General features: G+C 31.5%; 1 protein-coding gene across 1 annotated transcript in view; it reads left to right on the top strand.

Moving 5' to 3' along the window:
• LOC134694221 (low-density lipoprotein receptor-related protein 1-like) overlaps window positions 1-23480 on the top strand; it is a 136456-nt gene that overhangs the window by 24293 nt on the left and 88683 nt on the right. The window contains exons 2-10 of the mRNA XM_063555219.1: window positions 12249-12284; window positions 12898-13005; window positions 13941-13976; window positions 14953-14994; window positions 19024-19173; window positions 20023-20196; window positions 21200-21325; window positions 22211-22362; window positions 23062-23161. Of these exons, the coding sequence (XP_063411289.1) occupies window positions 12249-12284; window positions 12898-13005; window positions 13941-13976; window positions 14953-14994; window positions 19024-19173; window positions 20023-20196; window positions 21200-21325; window positions 22211-22362; window positions 23062-23161 (924 nt within the window). The remainder of the gene's footprint in view (window positions 1-12248; window positions 12285-12897; window positions 13006-13940; window positions 13977-14952; window positions 14995-19023; window positions 19174-20022; window positions 20197-21199; window positions 21326-22210; window positions 22363-23061; window positions 23162-23480) is intronic.

Raw genomic sequence — 23480 nt, 5'->3', positions numbered from 1 at the left:
TTCGATATTACCGAAATTTCTCCTATTAGTTCAACAGAAAAAAAGGACATTAACAATAATGTATGCTTCTTTCGAAGGCATATTGTGAGCGTAAATGAACGGTGACCCCATTTTTTTATTTCAATTTTCTATTAAGTATAAGATAAAGTTCATTTATAGAAAAATATAGAGAAATCCTATATTAAATAAAAAAAATGATTTAGACCCGCGAGCCCCCTTAAGCCACTTGTCTGCTGCTTAAAACTAGTAAAAATTACTTTGCAAAGCTTTGTTTATAAACACATAAGAATAATGTCAAAATACTGAACTAGCAGTTTGAAAAGAATATGGTGCTGACTGTTAATGACGGGGTGGATCCAGCCGTTTTAAAAAGGGGGTGTTCAAAACTACATGCTTCCATTCAAATGCATTGATCTTACAAAAAAAACGGGGGGTTCCAACCCCCAGAACACCCCTATCCCCTGGATCCGCCGCTGAGTGACTTATACTAGCTGCATTGTGTTTGAAAATGATTTTATTATTTTTAAGTTATTAAATCCCCAAAATCCATGAATGAGTATTTTGACAAATAATTGCTTGTTTGAAATTAAAAGAAGCTGACTAAAGGCAAGATGTAAACTGAACTTGAACTCTATTCCTTTGTTGTTCCTTTCATAACACAAACAAGAAAAGCACAATGTGAACCTGTTAACATTGCATTGTGGTTATTTACAAAACTATTGATTGGTGTATGTTATAATTATCAGGTTTAATAGTGTTGTTGAATACTACAGAATCATCAATATATCAAATTATTATCTAAGCATGTTGACAGATGTACTTCTAAGGTTAAGACTTTTAATGGATAAATCTGAAAGAATATTGACCAGAGCTCTTTGGTCCTTGAACTTTAAATGGATAATTCTGTAGAATGTTGACCATAGCTTTGTCCTTGAACTTTCAATAGATCAATCTGAAGAATGTTGGTCAGAGTTTTGTCCTTGAACTTTCAATAGATCAATCTGAAGAATGTTGATCATAGCTTTGTCCTTGAACTTTCAATAGATCAATCTGAAGAATGTTGATCATAGTTTTGTCCTTGAACTTTTAATGGATCAATCTGAATAATGCTGACCTTAGATTTGTCCTGGAACTTTTTATGGATCAATCTGAAGAATGTTGACCATGGCTTTGTCCTTGAACTTTTAATGGATCAATCTGAAGAATGTTGACTATAGCTTTGTCCTTGGACTTTCAATGGATCAATCTGAAAAATGTTGACCCTAGCTTTGTCCTTGAACTTTTAATGGATCAATCTGAATAATGTTGACCTTAGATTTGTCCTTGAACTTTTTATGGATCAATCTGAAGAATGTTGACCATGGCTTTGTCCTTGAACTTTAAATGGATCAATCTGAAGAATGTTGACCATAGCTTTGTCCTTGAACTTTTAATGGATCAATCTGAATAATGTTGACCTTAGATTTGTCCTTGAACTTTTTATGGATCAATCTGAAGAATGTTGACCATGGCTTTGTCCTTGAACTTTTAATGGATCAATCTGAAGAATGTTGACTATAGCTTTGTCCTTGGACTTTCAATGGATCAATCTGAAAAATGTTGACCCTAGCTTTGTCCTTGAACTTTTAATGGATCAATCTGAAGAATGTTGACCATAGCTTTGTCCTTAAACTTTTAATGGATTAATCTGGAGAATGTTGACCATTGCTTTGTCCTTGAACTTTTAATGAATCAATCTGAAGAATGTTGACCATTGCTTTGACCTTGAATGACAAAGAGGTCAATATGTATTATTGAATACAGTTGACATTTTTTAAACAGGAAGATTTTGTTCCCATCAGCTTAACAGATTATCATAGGGATGGTACATGTTATCATTAAGCTTTCTGATAAAAGTACATTCAAATATTTATCAATGAAAAAAATGCCAAGTACATGTATCAATGATTTAAAATAAGATACATGTATAAAGATTTTTTTTTTATGAAAACGAATATCAACAGACATCATGCTGTTTTTTATCGTAACAACGAACAATCAATCAATCACTTATCAGAGGTTCCTTGAATGTCTGTAAACATTATCTAGTGTCCCTGAGCTATTTTATGGACATACAGTCATTTTGTACTCATTTGACCATTGCAAAGATAGGTAGAGGGATGGTAATTGCATAAAGCATACACAGAAATATCAAACATGGTTACTTCATTTGAAACAGTACTTTTCGAAAGTCCCTGAGGATGATCCTTGAACATTCTACCCATGTTAGAAAGAGCAAAAGAGTATGCATGAAATTATAGAAAGAATTTTTATTTATTTTTTCAACCACATTAATAGCAATATACATATGTATATATATGAAACAATTTTTTTATGAAATATCTGTCCGATTCACAATCTGCGGATGTCATGTGTATTATATATTCCAAAGGTGATGATCAATATTGTCCCCAGGGAATTTAAACCATAGACACTTAATCAATCTTGTCTAATTGACCATCAGGGAAAAGTTGAGTGTTGCTAAATTCAATTGAAGGATATTATCTACAGGCTTAACATGGCCTTGTTACATTACATATAGGGGGCATGGGAAGTGAAATGAATAGCAATAATTGATTCGGTCCTTGTCACCAGAAATTTATTACATTTTCATTTCTCACGTTGATGAAAGGAATTGCAGTTAATTAAGGCAAATTTGTCAATGGTCAATTTTATTAAGAGTGATCTATTGCTGAAATGTTTTAATGCTGACAGTTGAAGGTTTTACAATGATCTATACAATGGCCGATTGAGAACTTTTCATAAGGGGGAACCCGCTGACTGACCTAAGGGAGGAGTGGGGCTTGCTCCAGTAATGTTTCAGTGATTCCCTATATAATCAACCAAATCACATGGCAAAATCAAATAACAAAACGCATCAAAAAGGAATGGACTAGAACTTGAATCCAGCTTGTGCCAAGTATTGGCAAGGTGCGTTTGACTCTGATCTGAATTGACTAAGCTTTCGGCCAATTTAGGCAAATGTCCTTGTCAGCTTCCTCCACTTATTATAAATGAAAGCTTTGATATTATTAGCCAAGAGTGATGAAAGTGACCTTCGACAGAACAATTATTCAATGATAGTTTGATAGTGAATTTTTTTTGCAGAATTTACAGAAATCACAATAATTATTCTCCCATTTTGTCCGCTAATTAGGAAGATTAGGATAATAAATGAACACAATAATGTCTAAATGTATTTATGGTCAGTGAGAATGTTGAACCAGGGGTCATTGTACATTATTCTAATCCTGATAAATGATGATGGATTGTTCTGTATCGTGTTTTAATTATACTAAATTGCAGTTACTTAAATAACTGTAAATTGATAGCTATATATAGGTTTCACAAGCTTTGAGTTGAAACATGTTTTTCCCATTTGTTTTGACTGATCCCCCCAGTAGTTGGAACTGAGGACCAGACATCATTAAGGAGGATAGAATATTTTAAAAATCCGTCATCTTTACAAATGAACAAGCTGTGTAAAAATTTGCTATGGAAGAATAAAAAAAAGGAATTTTCCCAAGCATCTACATCATTTTTCCTTTGAAATTGTCTTTTGGGAAAAGATCTCTTTTTGTAATATTATGAGAAAGTGTTAACAAAATAGTAAGTTTTCAAATCGCAGACAGCTTTGTTATCAAAAACTTTTGAACTTATCTTTTACAATTAAAATTGGAAGTCTGTTAGGGACGACATCAAAATATCGATGTAGGTTAAAAAACTTAAATCAAATAGTTTGGGGATGGAAGGTCAAAATTCTGAAGTTTTGTATATCTAAAATCGATTTTTACATACATCCCTATTGGTAAATCAATTTTTCCCTAATCAAGTTAAGAGGGGGTGTGGGGGGTCTGTAAACAAACTATGTGAATTAAGTTTTTTATCCTACACTGAACTTTTGATCAGCTCGTCGATGAAATAATAATCTCTTGCACATATTCAGTTCTACGTGTATTCTAATGTTTTAAATGTTTTAGCTGTTGAAAACCACAAACTCATTTTCTTTATGTTTGAGACTGAAACAAGATTGAACAGTTGTTTAAATTTTGAACTTTAGCACATTACACTTAATGCAGGGGCTTAAAATGTCTATCCCTGATGCATTTATAAGAACTTCATACATTAAATTTGTAGTTTTAAACACGTTTTGTAAGCTAGGTAGCTAGATACTTAATCATGATTGAGTGAGAAAAACTTAAGACGACTTCTTAACTAAAACTGCATTGATGAAATAATTTGATGCAAAAAATAACTATCATTGATAACCCTTATGTATTAAAGTGCATCTTTATAATCAGACAAAATCTCAAAGAATGCAACGAGATAAAATAGAATATAAAACAGATAGTGACATTAATATTTTACATGATTGTATAAAAGTAAAATTGTGTAAGAGTAAAATCTTAGATTATTCTAAATTTAAGCTTGAAATTTATTTATTTTGTAGACGAAAAAAAAGGATTGTTATTCCTTTATTATCGCAATTGAGATTAATAGGAAAGAAGCAAAACTTATATAACATGAATAAAACAGGAGCAATGTAAAAATTTATTTATTATTTGACACAATTTCTTAATGAATAATAACGAAAACCTATAAAGCAATGAAACACTACTGCCAGGGTTTTATTGCTGTTTTTCATCTTAAAGTTGAGGTCAATTACACAGTATAGAAAACAGATATTGTGACATTTAAGCCGATTATGTAACAGTAAAATCAGAGATAATGTTCTAAATTTAGAAATTAAGCTTGAAATTTATACATTTGGAAAGTCCCTCATGTCAGAAGGATTAACAATTATTTAAAAATAGTAACATGGATTATTGACGATTTGTTCCATTATCACAAGGGGAGAATTGAATGAAAGTTACATATTTATAACAAAACAGAAAGTACATATTTATACATGAAACAATTTCCTTAAAAATTTGATTATGTTTTATTGCTGTTTTTCTTCTGAAGATCATGTGAATGATGCTTAAAATAAAGCCTTTGGAATGTCTTATAAATAACTATCGATACTCGATCCCTCCATATGGATCCCAGTAATAATTGAGTATTTTGTCATTAGTGCAGGAATTCTTAAACTTAAAGAGTTCAAATTGATATGAAATAAAACAATATGTTGGGAATAGACAGCATGCAACTAGAGTCAAAAACAACTAAACATCATCTAGAGGTCACAGCAGATAAGACTTTATTCAATTTGTCAAGCTGTAGTTACTATAGTCTGAAATATTTGTTTCTCACAGAAAAACCATATATTTATTTTATTTTCATTAGATTTGTAGTAGCAAATCTGTCCAATTCTTATTGAATGCTAATTATGATCTACAGCTTTGATAGTAAAAGTACACATCACTGATTTTTGAACTTCTAAGACAAGTGTCTAAAGGATAGGTCAAATTCTCAAAGATTCCAGTGTCTAGAAATAACTACTTCTCATACATAACCTGATATTTAACAATAAATTAATTGACAGAATTTCCTAGTTTGATATAAAAATATGTTGCATTATCTAACAATAAAAGTACATATGACCTATATTTAAACTTTAGACAACTGTCTATAGAAATGTTAAAATGTAGAAAATACCACCCAATTAGTACTTCTCATGTGTATAACCTTATATTTTTACATTTAATAATGGATAAAATTTCTTAGTTTTGATTAAAAAGTTGCAATCTATAGATTTAAACTTTAAAGTACATGACTGCTATGTTTGAATTTTGGACAATTGTGTCCATACAAAAAGGCGAACTCTAAAATATACCACCAGACATGAGTATAGAAATAATTTTATTATTTTAAAGAACAAAATTTCCTAGTTTTGAATAAAAACATTATGAACATCTGCAGCTTTTTAAACCATAAAAGTACATGTGACCTACATTTGAAATTCAGACAAGTGTCTACGATAAGTCATGCAAACTATAAGAAATCCTCCCAGTCCAGAAATAAGGTACTATTCATATGTAAGGCCACAATTAAAAATATTTTGGTTTGCCCAAACCCTTAACCCAAGGTTGAGACAGTGGGTAGGTAGGTAAATAATAAAAGAATTTGAGTAGGCAGATTTTTTATGGCCTAACCATATAATTTATATAGACAAACATTGACAAAATTTTCTATCTTTCATTCAAAAAAGGAATCTACAGATTTATCTTTAAAAGTACATGTGACCTATTCTTGAACTTTAGACAAGAAGCCAAACTGTAAAAAATACCACCAGTCTAGAAATAAGCACTTCACATACATATATAATAATCTTATATTTGTATTTTTAGCTCACCTGGCCCAAAGGGCCAAGTGAGCTTTTCTCATCACTTGGCGTCCGGCGTCCGGCGTCCGTCGTCCGTCGTCCGTCGTCCGTCGTCGTCCGGCGTTAGCTTTTACAAAAATCTTCTCCTCTGAAACTACTGGGCCAAATCAAACCAAACTTGGCCACAATCATCATTGGGGTATCTAGTTTAAAAAATGTGTGGCGTGACCCGGTCATCCAACCAAGATGGCCGCCACGGCTAAAAATAGAACATAGGGGTAAAATGCAGTTTTTGGCTTATAACTCAAAAACCAAAGCATTTAGAGGAAATCTGACATGGGGTATAAATGTTTATCAGGTCAAGATCTATCTGCCCTGAAATTTTCAGATGAATCGTTTAACCTGTTGTTGGGTTGCTGCCCCTGAATTGGTAATTTTGAGGAAATTTTGCTGTTTTTGGTTATTATCTTGAATATTATTATAGATAGAGATAAACTGTAAACAGTAATAATGTTCAGCAAAGTTAGATTTACAAATAAGTCAACATGACCGAAATGGTCAGTTGACCCCTTTAGGAGTTATTGCCCTTTATAGTCGATTTTTTTCCATTTTTCATAAATCTAAGTAATCTTTTACAAAAATCTTCTCCTCTGAAACTACTGAGCCAAATTAATCCAAACTTGGCCACAATCATCTTTGGGGTATTTAGTTTAAAAAATGTGTGGCGTGACCCGGTCAACCAACCAAGATGGCCGCCACGGCTAAAAATAGAACATAGGGGTAAAATGCAGTTTTTGGCTTATAACTCAAAAACCAAAGCATTTTGAGGAACTTTGACATGGGATAAAAATGTTTTTTAGGTCAATATCTATCTGCCCTGAAATTTTCAGATGAATTGGACAATCGGTTGTTGGCTTGCTGCCCTCCAATTGGTAATTTTTAAAGAAATTTTGCCGTTTTTGGTTATTATCTTGAATACTATTATAGATAGAGATAAACTGTAAACAGCAATAATGTTCAGCAAAGTAAGATCTACAAATAAGTCAACATGACCTAAATGGTCAATTGACCCCTTAAGGAGTTATTGCCCTTTATAGTCAATTTTTAACAATTTTCATGAATTCGGTAATTTTATGTAAATTTTTACCAAATATTTTTCTGTTACTAATGGGCAAGGTTCATTATAGATATAATTGTAAGAAGCAAGAATGTTCAGTAAAGTAAGAACTTCAAACACATCACCATCACCAAAATACAATTTTGTCATGAATCCATTTGTGTCCTTTGTTTAATATGCACATAGACCAAGGTGAGCGACACAGGCTCTTTAGAGCCTCTAGTTAAATTAATGGGCAAATAATATACATCTCACCAGTTTTGATTGAAAACAAATTGTGATGTACAGTTCTAATTATAAAAGTACATATCACCAAGATATGTTTTGACATATTATATAAATTCAGACTCATTTATATCCCACTACAAACTATTGTGTCATGTAAAATAAATTGGATTTAGAGATAATGTTTTTTTTTATTAATTTGAAATGGATCTGAGCATGTAAGCTTTTCCACTTATAGATATTGTGCCTGACCTTTGTTTTCTTTTTTACAATCATTTGGGAATTTGTTTGTTACATGCTAGTTATACTAGGTAGACTATGGACTCCATATATTCTCAAATGAGAAAAAAATAGAACCTACATTTTTTGTACATCATTACAAAAGTTACAGTGCCTGAGGTTCCAATAGACGAAAATGTGTACTATCAGTGGCGGATCCAGGGAATGGGGGTTCTGGGGGTTGGAACCCCCCTTTTTTTGGCCGATCAATGCATTTGAATGGGAGCATATAGTTGGAGCCCCCCCTTTACTCTGGGTTGTCAGATTATATTGTCATTACATGAAACACTGTAAATGTCCTAATTATTGTGTCATCTAATTTTTACAGTTTGGTTAAGTCTCGGTATGTAATAGCAAATTATTTTGAGATTTGAAGCTAAATGTTCTACTTTAAATGCAAATTATTTGCTTGCGAAAAAAAAGCAAAATTTAAGTACAGCCCAGTCTTCACGATGAACTGTAAAATCTACAGACCCGGAGCTCAATTTTTGAAAATTTTTAGTTAGATTTTGTTGGCCTGTAGATATGATTTTTACAGGCCCGTGAGCAATTCTACAAGCCTGGGCAGCCTGAGCTGCCACTCAGCGTGAAGACTGGCTGACAGCCAGCATAAAAAATCCTGCTATTATAGAGTTTTCGTTTAACACTCAGAAAATTCCTCCTTTTGAATATGAAACAATAGGATAAAAAGTATTGGATTTGCATTGTTCTCAATAACATGCAGGTCAGATGGCATACAAACACTGTAAAGCTTTTTATTAAACCACAAGAAATCTATAAATGGTTCTTAATTTAGTCCAATTATATGGCGTGAAGACAATTCAATAGCGAAACATTCGATCATTGTCCATATGAGCATCCACGATTGTTCATAACAGAATAATATGAATAAAGTATCAGAGAGAACTTCACAGTCAAATTGGATTTGTTTATCGAAATCTGATTGAAGCGTTTAACTCCGGAAAACTGATGAATGAGAAAGGCAGATAGCAATGAATTTGATTACTCCGAGCTTAGTCCATTTGTAACAGAGAGTCGGTGAAGCAGAAGATGATTTGGAAAATTGATGATGTACAATGGGAAATTTTATACGCATCGGAATAACGACCTTCTTGTTAAAGTTAGAATGCGAATACCCATGAAATTCATAATGGAATTTATTATTATCTGTTCAATGAAGAGAACTCCAATCCTTTTTATAGTAACTTAAAGTTTTCTATAGGATAGTTAATGTGGTATTTTAGAGAAAGCATGTCCGTATGTAATGAAAAATAGGTACTTTACCAAAAGCATGTACATTTGTAATGAAATATCGTAGTAGTCTGGTTTTGATTACTATTAAAATGCTCCAATCCTTTTAATATAACTTCATTTTTTCGAAAAAAAAGTTTATATGTGGTTTTTTAGAGAAAGCATGTCTGTTTGTGATAAAAAAAAATCGTATTTTTATTAAAAGCATGTCTATTTGTAATGAAATATCGTAGTAGTCTGGTTAAGGTTCTTATTGAAAAATTATCCATGCATGATGTATGGGAATTATATAGATGATGTTTAGTATTATTTTACAGTTTATCAATAACACGTTTTTTTAAGCCAATTGTTAAAAGTTTAAAGGAGTAGGTCCGCTAAGGACCGTTTTTGGCCTCAAATTTCAGTTTCATCTGACGAAAGATTTTGACCACTTTTTAAACACTTAAGTGTCTATTTCATATGATTCAATTAATTTATGTGCAAGATTTTAACTTATTAAGTCATTAAAAACGATCCGATTCAAGCTCAAATATGGAAAATCTACCAAATATCCGAAAAAATGTCACTTTTCAGATGATTTTTGTCAAAAACGGAAGTGGCCGCATCTGTGTTCATCCTCAATCTTTACATATGTTATGTATTATCATCAAATACAATTTCCATTTCAATATTTTGGATGAACACGAATGCGGCCACTTTCGTTTTACCCGGAAACCGTCTAAAATTTAACTAAAATGATGGAATTATGAAGATTTCAGTAATTTAGCACGACTTCATGGTGCTAGTACCCAATATATGTACATTGTAGTGTCAAAAACAGCCCATATTTATGTAGCAGAACCATTCTGCTATCCAATAACTAAGTAAAAGTTTACATTTTAACAATTTTGTAAAACCGCTATATTTTGGGGCCAAAAAGAGGTCTTACCGGACCTACTCCTTTTGTGTGGTGATATCGTGTCAGATTTTTTTGGTATACATGGTTTTCATTGATCCTTTATAGTTTAAAATTCGTAGTATTATTTTACAGTTTATCAATAACATGTTTTTTTTAAGTCAATTGTTAACATTTCAATTTTTTGTGTTCTGATATCGTGAGTAGATTTTTTGTCTATCAGATTTTCATTGATTATAATTTAAAAGTGTATAGTATTTTTTTTTTTACAAATTTATCAATAAAATGTATTTTGTTTTTTAAGCCAATTGTTAAAAGTTTAAATATTTGTGTGACTAGATATTTTTGATATGGTGTTTCATTGATCCTTTATAATTGAAGTTTTTGATTTGTATAACGAAGAAAAGATTTGTGAATTAAGGTTTGGAGATAGTAGTCATTGTACACTGACAGAAAATCATTTCTTTGTTGAATTTCTAGTTAAGGTTTTGGTTCAAACAATATTCAAGGTTAGAAATAGTGAAACAAAGATTTAACCTTTCCCATAGTCCTGTCATAGGTTTAAGAAACTTCATTTAAAAGGGGATTGAGCACATTAATGTTTCACTGTATGCAACAGAGGCAATTAAGTGTTTCCCTTGACCCTCTAATCCTTCCATCTTTCTGTCTTTCTGTCCTACCATCCCATTTTTGTTGCAAAGCTATTACTGACTGTTGGCATTCATTTCCTGAGACACTCTTTTATTTCATTTATTATGATATAAAAAGCTGTGCATTTGAAAAGTTTATAATTGTGATCAGATTGAGTTCATTATTGGGTTGCTGCCCGTTGGTTGGAATGATCTTATTTTTACAGCCCTTGAAATTTGACAACAGGAGTGACATTGTATCACCTGACAAATCCAGTTTTAGACATACTCTTCTTTAATCCGTATCCTCCATGTCTGGGCAACGATTCATCTCGCCTGTTTACTTGTCAATAGCTTTTACATGCATCATAAAAATCACCATTAGTGTGATGAAGAACGGGGTTCTTTTGTCAGGGTGATGGATCAGCTGAATTTCCCGAAGTTTTATTGGTTCAAGACAATGTCATTTTCTCCATGAAATTGATCAGTTTTGGAATCGCATGCATTAAATCTCCTGTTATTGAATTGGGAAAACTAATTTTTCTGCACTGTGGTTTTATTTTATTTCTGTTTACCATTAGACAAATTGCTCCTTTCTTGAATATTTTAACTGAGAAATAAAAGAAATACGCAGTGTAAATCTGATGTTCTTGAATATGTGGCAGTTATTAGAAATGATATTTAATACAAGTTTTTGTCCCTTCTCATTTTTTATTACCAGACAGAGAGTGTGTCACATGTTGTTTTGTTACATCTTAATATAATATTCAACATAAAATTGTTTTCGTTGATTATAGTTTCAGTTTACATAGTATATGTTTACTGAAGGTATTCCTGCTTAGATTGAAAATCAATGTTACATTATTATATTTTTGTATCGAAAATATTAAACTTCCTATTGTTATATCATTAAGATATTATATTTACATGATTTAAGTATCTAAAATATTGAACTTCAGTGATATGATAATAGACATCCCTTGAGTTTGAACTAAAACAAATGACACAATAATCATACATTACAGCTGATTGCATTGAGTGTGTAGGTAAAGCTAACATCTAGGATTTAGCTCGCTTGCTAGCTGAAACATGAAGTCATTATTAGGTAAGGTATACTACCCTCCCCTCGATGAAGTCTAGTTTGGGAGACGAATAGATTGGTTATCTGCTGGACTAGTCTACTCTTAAAGGACGGTAGTTTACCTAACCTAATAATGACTTCACGTTTCAAGCTAACCAAAGATATTACCTTTGCCTACACACTCAATGAAATCAGCTGTAATGCACCTGTAAAAGGAGTTCTTGTATTGAATGCGAAAAGGCCAACTTTTTACCAGACACCAATAAAGTGGATGTAGACGTTTTAATATCATTATATCAGGCCTTCAATAATGAGTAAAACCTAATTTGTAAAAAGCCTTGACATGACAATTGCAAAAAAATTAAATCCATACAACTACCAACATGATATGTAATAAAACAACACACTGATTAAGTAAATATGTATAAATGTATATATTTTATATGTAATTTTATTTTTCTTTACAGGTAAAGAAAGAACAGTGCGATCCGCAGAGAAACCAGGTAACCATTAAAAATGCTGACCCCCCCTCAAACACACAACTTACTCTATAAAGTTACTCCAACTCTCACTTGATTCTTTTTATCATTTTTTCTTAAAATTTGGAGTAGAGATATATAGATTATAGATTATAATAGTTATAACAAGATGTGGTTTGAATGCCGATGAGACAACTTCAAATCCAAGTCACAATTTGCAAAAGTAAACCATTGTAGGTCAAAGTACGGTCTTCAACATAGAGCGGTGGCTACCACCAAACAGCAAGCTACAAAGGTCCTTAAAAATGACTAGTGTAAAATCTTTCAAAAGGAAAACCAACAGTATAATCTATATAAAACACAAGACACGAAAAAACACATATGAATCACATCAGCAAACATTCAAAGAAGTACAAATGTTTGAAATATGCTCATATGCAGACTCTGGCAAAGCCATAAATTCAAAATATCCACCAAAATATTATTTTTCTGCATTCCACAAAAATTGGTACCACAGAATATAGATTACTCTACAGTTTCAATGATTTTGTGTCAAACTAAAGAATTGAATACTTTTAATGGAAACATATATAGAAATCTAATCTTTTTGACTATGACGGACACACTTTATTTACAGTGTCATGCCAGTTTACATGTGATGATGGCTCAGATTGTATACCAGAGTCTTGGGTCTGTGATCAAACTGCTGACTGTGTAGATGGCAGTGATGAAAAAGAGTCAAAATGTAAGTATCATGGGGCTCCATAGGTGGAGGTATCCTTGTTTTACTCTGTCTGTGTGTCCATCAGCCTGTAACACTGTCTGTTGTTATTTTGTGACATCATACCATTGGAATATTTACTTTCTGCTTGTCAAAATTATATCTGAAAAGAGAGGCAAAATATACCAAAGGGATATTCAAACTCATAAGTAGATGACGAACAAATGAGGTAGATATAGGAAGATGTGGTATGAGTTCCAATGAGACAACTCTCCATCCAAAAAACAATTTATAAAAGTAAACCTTTATTAATCAAGGTATAGTCTTCAATTTGGATCCTTGGCTCACACCGTACAGCAAGCTATAAAGGGCCCATTAAAACGAGTGTAAAACTAATCAAATGGGAAAACCAACGGTCTAATCTATATAAAATCGAAAAACGAAAAACATGTATGATTATGATTTACATAAACAGAAGACACTACTATACATCAGATTCCTGACTTAGGACAGAGGCCATGGAAAAAAAGTAAAAAACAAGTAATAAAGCATACAATGATATACAAAACGTTACATAACAAAAAATAATGACAGTGTAAGACGAAACCCCCTCAACCCCTAGAAACGGTGGTGATCTGATGTGGTCTGAAAGGAAATTGACTAGTGTTAAACAGGAAAACAAACTGTCTTATTTAAAAAAAAAAAACACTACATTTAAACTGCAGACTAAAGAGAACAATATTGAGCATGATAATTGACTGTATATTTAGTAAGTGATAGTACCAAGTACGTCATGTTGATTATTGCAGCAATCAGTGAACAAACTAAATGCAACAATGACAATTTAGAACAATCACAGACTGTTTGTCCAAAAATAACTAATTCACAATTGAAATGTATCCCAATATTTTATGAAAAATGTTTAACTTTGACTATCATTTACTGTAAATATTTTGTAGGTAACAAAAGAACAAGAAGGTCCACAGACGACAATGGTATGTATTGACTTGTTAGGAGGGTAAAAGTATTGTTGTTATTTTGAATTATATTCACGAAGGGCGATAACAATGTTGTTTTTGACTAGTAACTATGGAGGGAATAACAAAGTTGTTATTGACTAAGAGTTAGGGAAAACTTATAATTAATTCAGATATAGTCAACAAATTAACCATGTTTACTGCGTTTTGGTAGTGTTTTGTGTAGTTTAATATTTTTTATGTATGCACAGTTTATTTACAGTTACTAATGCTTATTCATTCATTTGCATAACCAGTTTTTCAAATATTTGATAGTGTAGTATCTCATCTGATTTGGACTGCTGTGTGAAATGTATTCACCAATAATATGAAAATAAGGAGATGTGGTATGATTTCCAATGAGACAACTATCCAACAAAGTTCAAATGAAGTGGATTTTAGCAATTAAAGGAAACTTTTATGTCCTTCATATATTGTAAAAACCTATTCAGTATAGTTGGCCCCAACATGAAAAATTCGAAACAATTCAATCGAGAAAACTCTGATAATTTATAACAAAAACAAATTTTACAAAAATGAACCAATGACAACCTCTGAAATTCAGGCTACTGACTTGCGACAGGCACATAAAAAATCCTGGGGGTTGAACATGTTTGTAAGTACTAAATCTTCCCCATACCAGGGACAGTGGTGAAATTCAGTCTTTCGGCACAAACTGGTTAGACCTGTCAGGTAGTCCGTTTCCAGCTTGACACAAGTTACTGTTCATGTTGCTGAGATACCAAATAAAATTCCAAATGTAAGATAGTATTTTATATGAGAAAAGCTAGGAGGATCAAATGGGGGGGGGGGGGGAAATCACATTATAAATCCAACAAAATGGCCGAACAATCTGATTGTGAGATTCTCAAACAACTGTACTTCTAGTTTTCTTTTGGATCATGGAAACACTCAATCACACATATATATCATTACATATTTGTTTGTTGTGTAGATTTAGATAATTCCCTTGATCATTCATTTCGACCAATCATCAGTGAGTATAATAGTCACATGTTCATAACACTCATTTGTATTGAATTCAGAATTCATCACTTACTAACAAATGAATAACAAGCATTTCATTGGATGAAGATATTGCATGTCTAATAACTAGTACCTTTTTTCATTGTTACATGTAATTAGATTTTTAAACCTTATAATTAAAACTTCACACATCACGTACCTTATCCTGAAAACATCTAACAATTTTCCCCTTAACATCATACTTGCACCTGTATCATAATGAAAAAATAACCTTTCCAAAACTTAATCAAGCCCTCAATGAAAAAAAATTGTTTTATTCTTCCCTCTGTTGAACAATTTTACTAAATAGGAATAACAGAATTATGAACCAGGAACAGTAAGTTGAAATTTTCTTTTTTGTGGAATACTTACCGTATTCGGCCGTGTATAGTACACATTTATGTATAGTCCGCACCCCCTTTACATCCCCTTAAAATCGAGAAAAAAAGTTTTGTAAAAAAAAAAAAAAAAAAGTAGTTATTAATCAAGAGATTCATTTTAAAATCAACATTTGTCGAAGTATGTCCAAGCTGATATATAATATAACAGAAATAATTTGAATATTATGGAACAAAAGAAAAAAAAGATCAAACATTTATCTAAATTAATTAGCAGTAATCAAAATTTTAAAACTATTTAATCTTATTTAATCTTTTCATTGATCATGTTGTTTTATTGCCTGGGATTATAATATTTATCACCTGTCAAAACTTGACATCATTATTTAATTGCTACACACCCATACTTAATCCTTAATTACCTCTCTTGATTACCTATGCAGGATGTCACACCTTTACTTTTAATAATCAATTTTGAAAAGAAAAGTTAAAAAAGAATAAAGAATAAGAATTAAATGAAGTAAATACAATAAACGTCTCCAATATACATTGCTAATGCAGAAAAAACGAAATTTAAAAAAAAAATAAAAAAAAAAAATTTTTTTTTTTAATAAATTTCGAAAACCGTCTATAGTTGTGTATAGTCCGCACCCCTTGTACAAACTACATATTTAAGGAAAAAAAGTGCGGACTATACATGCCCAAATACGGTATGTTATTCCAGCCAATCAGTTTCCTTCTGGTAAAAATGGGGGATATTGTGGGAAAACTATTTTGAAACAAAGGTATTAAGCTGTGTCTAAACTTAACTGATTATTTAGCTGTTTAAGAAAGTTAATTATGAATGTTGATTTTAAAATTTCATTGTTATACCTTTTATTTCCTGGCCATTGTCTGAATCATGGCTATTTTGACATAATCACTTGAAAAGACACAGCAGATACTGGAATGTGATAAGATATCTAAAAAATGTTATGTAATAGCCACTTCATTGATATCAAATGATGTACAAGGATTTTCTGGAAATAATTTATATGAATCTTGACACCATGACATATTCATGGCTGCTCAAATATTTTTGAAGACTCACACTCTTAATCTTGTAATGTAATTTGTCTATTCAGTCTAATAAGCCTGAATATGTGTAATGTTGAAGGTTGCAATTGCCCTCATCTGTAGTGATAAATTACACATAAGATAATAGATTGTTGACATAAAGGCAAAACAAGAGATTCACATTTTAAAATCACAAAAAATATAAAAATTGGTATGATTGCCAATGAGACAACCAGTACTCTTCAAAAGAGACCAAATGACACAGAGATCAACAGTTTAAATTCACTGTATGGCCTTCAACTATGATTAAAGCCCATACCATGTTGACCTCATAACAGTAAAGGAACTTTCATAGTGTTTGCTATAGGACTCTATAGTGTGTAACATGGAAGGTTACAACTGCACCCACCTGTAATAATAGGTCAATTCTAGATAATTGTCTATTGACATAAGTAATAGATGCTGCACTATTATTTTCCTTTATCTCATAGATCAGACAAATATGTCATGTATTACAGAGATTTTATAGTGATATGATATTACATATAAATAAGCTGCCCTGACCTGTAAAAATAGTCAATACAAGAAAATTATCTGTTGACATTAGACTAAACTAGATACTGTGAAAGTAGATGGAACATTTTATAACAAGTTGATCATGAAGGTTAACTTTCTAATGGTTTAAAATTAGCCCTCAGACAGTGAGTACCATGAAAGGTTGCAATTGTACCAACCTGTAATAATAGGTCAAAACTAGATAACTGTCTGTTGACATATATTTGGTCTAGACTAGATGCTGTGAAATCAGATTTTAATATTTACAATCACATTTCGATATTGTAAGGAAATATATCTAGCTCATCTTTCTAAGTGTTTGCAGTAAGCCCTTTCAGTGCGTAACATGGAAGGATACAATTGCACTGATCTGTTATAAGATGTCAATACTAGATAAATGTCTGTTGACATATTTGGTCTAGACTAGATGCTGTGAAATCAGATTTTAACATTTATAATCACATTTCGATATTGCAAAGGAATATATATATCTAGCTCATCTTTCTAAATGTTTTAAATGTGTAACATGGAAGGTTACAACTGGACCGACCTGTAATAAAAGGTCAATAAATGAATATCTATTGACATAAGTCAAAACTAGATACTGTCAAATTGTCTCAGTGTATTCACAAATTTTGCTTTGACACTAAAAAACTGAATCTAGTAACAGCATCTAATTGTTAAAAATTAGCAGTGTGAAATGGAAGATTGCAGTTGCACCGACCTGTAATAATAGGTCAATTCTAGATAATTGTCTATTGACATTAATAATAGATGCTGTTCTATTATTTTCCTTCTCATAGATCAGACAAATCTGTCATGTATTACAGAGAAGTTATAGTGATATGATATAACATATGAATTAGTGTGACATATAAAAAGTAATAATTGTATCATTATTCAACCTAACATGTCATTTAGGTGCATATTACATAACAAATGCATATTTCAATGCATAAAAGTTTTACTATAGTAATTTTAAAATCTTTTCCCGTTCTGTTTCAACAATTTGTCCATTTATCTAAGCTGTGGTTTAATTGCCAATGAGACAGTTATCCTACGGAAAGAGAGAGACTAAATGTCCAAGAAGTGAACAACTATAGAGCACTGTGCACTCTTCAACATTAGGAAAAACCCATACTTTGTAGAAAGTAGAGTAAATTGTACCTTCTGTACTTATATCTGTACATTCCAAAACTAATTTCTGTTCTGTCAACTAAATGTTATGAAACTTAAACACAATGCATAATTACCACACAATATTGTGAATACAGATCAATTTGAGCTGCATCACATGGTGGTTATGAACTATAGATATCAACACAAAGTCTTCTGCATAATTATATCAGCTACTGGTAATGACACCTTGCCCTTTATAGTAAAAACAAAATGGATGAGGGTCAAACTTAAAAAGGTGGTCTGATATTTTAAGCAGATTGTTTAAATATGGCTTAGAATGTGTGTCTTAGTACTTAGCAAAGTTAATTTTCATTATACATTTACATGTTCTCATCCTCAGTATGTATTTCAATTTGTCACTAGACTTTAAACAGCTATCCATCATCGTCATCGTCATCATCATTAACATTAATTCATTTGCTTTAAGGTGGTACCCAACACTTTAATTCAAATTAATTTGGCTCGTTTAGTTTTCTTAAAATTTTGACAACGTATTTACTTTATCCCTTTAACAAAAATATAAAAATTTCTAAAATTTTGAACCAACCGTTTTGTTCGAAAAATTACACTGGTTATATAGCAGTTTGACAAACACTTATTTTGATCATTGTGAAGCTTTATATTGCCTTCACAAGGCAACGTATAGCTGATATTACAGAGTTATCTCCCTGTAGTGTTAGGTACCACCTTAGTTCTATGTGAAAAATCAGGTATATGCATAGCAAAAATAGTCACCTTCACATTGAAATAATTGCTATCTCAGAACTCTCCCATAGCAGGTTTTTATATGATTGAAAGCAGGTGCATTTTTTGCCTTTTTTATCACGGGTCTGTTGTTACATAATATTTATATATATATTTTTTTTATACAGTTCTACACAATGTCCAGGATCTGTTGCCATGTCAACCAAATTATATGCGCTGTCCGCAAGAAGAAGTATGCATTCCAGTTTATAAATTCTGTGATAGATATAACGACTGTCCCATTCATAAAGGGGACGAAGGATCATTTTGTACACAAAGTAAGTTTCTATAGTGGACTGTCCTATTCATAAAGGGGACGAAGGATCATTTTGTACACAAAGTAAGTTTTTATAGTGGACTGTCCCATTCCTAAAGGGGACGAAGAATCGTTTTGTACACAAATTCAGGTTTTATAGGGATTCTCCTATTAGAGGGGATGAAGGATTTCAAGTCTTTTGAAAGAAGGAAATGTATTGTTCTAGAAAAAAGACATGATGAAAAATGAGAGTTTCATTTGCTAACTTATTACAAGAAGTTACAAAATAACTCCAGAAGACTGTATTCACTATTGATAAAAACTCAACATATCATCAGCACAGATGAATACTAGTCAAGTTGTTATTTGATAAAGACTTTTCAGTAGTATATAGTAATATACTCCACTTCAATTGATTAAGCAAAAACAAATCTGAGTCACAAATTAAAGCTGAGGGAAACGCATCAACTATATAAGAGAAAAACAACAAACATTAAACTGTAACAAAAAAAACCACCTGACAATTACCATTTTAATGACTTGGTACAGGACATTTTAAGAAAAAATAGTGGGTTGAACCTGGTTTTGTGGCTAGCCAAAAATACCACTAATATGGCAATATTAACATTTTACAAATTGTATATTTGAAATCAGAAGATTGGAATTAATATTTTGATACATGCATGATGACATGTCTGTAATTTGTGTCCCTGTTGGAAATATTGCTCTTAATCATTATTTTGAAACATCCCTAACATTTCAAATATTTAAGTGTGCAGAACATTCCAGATGATGTTTAGCACAAGAATGCACTTCTAATGCACAAAATTGTTTGAGTTATTTTCATTTTATTATATTTTTGTCTTTTCAGTCAAACCAAATCCCTGTGATAAGTTAAATTGTTCCGACTGCCAAATTAGTCAATCATCTTATGAATATGATCAACCATCAACTAAATGCTGCCAAGTTGTTCCCAAGAATGGACATCCTGTACCTGTGTGTTTCTGTGAAGACTCTAAAGCCGTACAAAATTCTACATGTGTTGGTAAGGGGAGACTACTATCAAAAAATTTAAAGGGTTAAAAAGAGATGTCTGAAATCCAGGACATTTTAATATGGTGTATGGACCAATCCATAAATTCACCAAGAAATTGAATAGTGATGATAAGAATTGTATAATTTAATAAATTATAACAAACTAAAGGTTTTACAATTGATGACAAATAGAGAAAATTATTAAAATGTGAGTGGAAAGTCTGGGCGTTTTAAGAACTTGTTTTATATAAGTTCCACTTATTTATGATTAATGGCTGTAATTTGTGCAAATGGAGAAAAAATGCAATGTTTACTTCAAATATTATTTTTGTTCTCTGAATCACTTTCTTAACTGACATTCTGTTACAATCAGATACAAAAAATGAATCTTGATTGTATCTAATTGATTGTTGATAAATTGCTGCTTAAAGCTAAACAATAAAGGAATCTCCAGTTTCTATTTATAATCAAAGTAATCTCACATTTCTATTTATAATCAATTGAACTAAGATGTATCTATTGTGTGGGAGATTTGTACTCTAAAGAGATAAGATTATCCTAATTTTAAGACCACAATCTTTTGAAATTTATTTTTTCTATTATTTTGTTTGTATCTTCAGACAATACATGTAAAAAGAGCACTAGATTCATGGTATGAGAAGAACCATATATTAGCCTAAAAAAATGCCCAAAAAAGATTTTTTTTTTAATCCTGGCAAAATGAATTTTTGGTGTGAAACTGCAAGTCAGTACAATAGAGTTATACTATGATTCATTTATTTTTCAAGGAAATCCCTTGTAGTTGATTGAGTAAGAATTGTATTTTCATAGTTTTGTCAAGTCTGCATATGTAGTTAAAATCTCAATACAAGCCTAAAGAACAGTTGTTCATCTTAAACATTTAAATTGGTGGATCGTCTTTCCTGTGAAATACATCAAAATTAGTATGCAACGAAAATTAAGGAATCCAGGGTACACTTGTTACTGAACAATTTATGCTATTTTATTTTTAGATTTCAATGAATGTGACTATCCTGGCTATTGTGACCAAGGATGTCAACATAAAAATGAGGCCTACTTGTGTAGCTGTGCCAATGGTTACAAACAAGATAAAATTGGACAGTGTCATGCATTAAATGGTTTGTACTGGTATTGCAGCTTTTTTAAGACCAAAAATAAGATTTAAATTGCTTGATGTTGCCTACTCACCTTATAAGCAGCATACCGCAAAAATAAATTAATGACCCAAATCGTTTCAAATTAAAAAAAAACCCAGATTTTTACATGAACTGATGTTGTTTTCTTGTCTCAAATATTTAACTTGTTGTAGCTCCCCTAAATAAACATGAATTAAGTCCATACCTACAAGGCATGGGTACATAACATCAAACACAGAATTTGTCTTTTACTCATTTCTTAACTATTAAATTATTTGATTTCAACAACAATAAGCAAAAAAACTCGCATGTTGCACCAAAAAATCATCTTTTTATCAAATTTTATTACATTCTGTAATGGCCAAGAAGCCAGATAAAGCCCAGTATTTATGTTTGACGCCGCAAGCATACCTACAATGTCACTAGTTTAGGGACCAAAAAAGATAACATCTTTTCACTGAATTTTATTTAATGAAGATTTTACACTGAAATCATGATTGAAATTGAATTATGTACTTGTTTTTGCATTAGAATAGAGATAACTGTATTGTAAAGGGATTTTACAGACGTCCATCAGTAGTTTTACTGTCGCAAATAACTGTTATCCTGTCTCTGCTACTCGTTGCCAGGTAACCTAAATTTTCAATAGTTTAACCACTAATGGACATCCGCAAAGCTTCAAATACAATACAGGTATCTCTTAATTTTAAAGAAACCACCACCGGTCAAATTTGAATAATGCTCCCAATACAATTAATTCTGGAACAGCCCTTAATTAGTAACTTTTGAAATAGAATAATTATTTTGATACTATATCTTCAAACCAATGAACATTGATTTTATTATAACATGATCTTTATTTTACAGAGCCCAGTGGACTGGTACCTACCTTACTGATAGCAGATTTTAGAAGTATGAAACAGTTACAAATGAATGGATCGAGAGGACGATTACCTCTATTTCCAGGAGAAAACATAGTGGCTGTTGATTTTGATCATCGGAAACAAGAGGCCTGTTGGGTAAACATTGATTTTATAAAGGAGTTTCTGTCATCAACAAGTTTATTTGTACTGCATTCATACTGATATACTGTGGATTCATTAACATTCGTTGTATACCAATGGGTTTCGTGGGTATAGGGAAACAACGAATTTAAATGTTCAATGAAATGCAAATTTTCTAAAGAAATGCATGTGAACTTTGTCAAAACCACGAATTTAAATACCCAGGAATATGCAAGTTTTCCTCTATTCACAAAAAACAAATGAATCCACAGTATATGTACTTATTTTGATGTAAATTCTTTACTAATGTGGATAATGCGACAGGACAAGCCTTGGAAACATTAAAACAGATAAGAAGATACATAATTAAAACCAAATTGGAATAGAAATAAGAAGATGTAGTATGAGTGAAAATGAGACAACAGTCCATCCTAATCACTATGTTTAAAAAGATAACAATTATAGATCAAAGTACAGCCTTTAAAACAGAGCATTGGCTCACATTGAATAGCTAGCTATAAAGAGCTCCAAAATGACTAGTGTAAAACAATTCAAATAGGAAAACCAAAGAGTTCAAACAATTCAGTATACCTCTAGAGGAGAAATTTTAGTCCAAAGTTTTTTTTGTTAAACCGACTCCAGGACATGACTGGACCTTACATACTGTATTGATAAAAATATTTCAGAAAGATCATATTATGTTTTATTTTTCAGCTTGCTTTGGATATAACCACCATTAATTATCAAATGAGATGTGCTAACCTGCTCACTCAAGTTATCACAACAATGGACACCACAGAAGTACCATATGGAAGTATGTCTAAACCAGATATAGTGAAATCTATTTAAACCAAACTCCTTCATGCTTTACAGCTAATTTTCTAATGCATGTAAAGCAAAACTGTGGTTGGCTTGCTTGCTTTATTTGTATAATTGTTTATACAAGCTTTGTAAATAAGATTGACATCTTTAAACAATATATATAGACATAGTTTAACCTGTATATATAATATTTAAATTTAATTGGGTGTTATCCTAATGATTGTACAATATAAAAACAAAGTTAGTAAGTCTTGCTCTACATGCCTTAAGATATTAGCTGTAATATATTATTGTATTTTGGCTGATGTTTA

The sequence above is a fragment of the Mytilus trossulus genome, chromosome 13 (assembly GCF_036588685.1).
Source record: "Mytilus trossulus isolate FHL-02 chromosome 13, PNRI_Mtr1.1.1.hap1, whole genome shotgun sequence".
NCBI classification, from domain to species: domain Eukaryota; kingdom Metazoa; phylum Mollusca; class Bivalvia; order Mytilida; family Mytilidae; genus Mytilus; species Mytilus trossulus.
The sequence above is the reverse complement of the archived record's forward strand: the minus strand, read 5'-3'. Positions and strand labels throughout refer to the sequence as shown.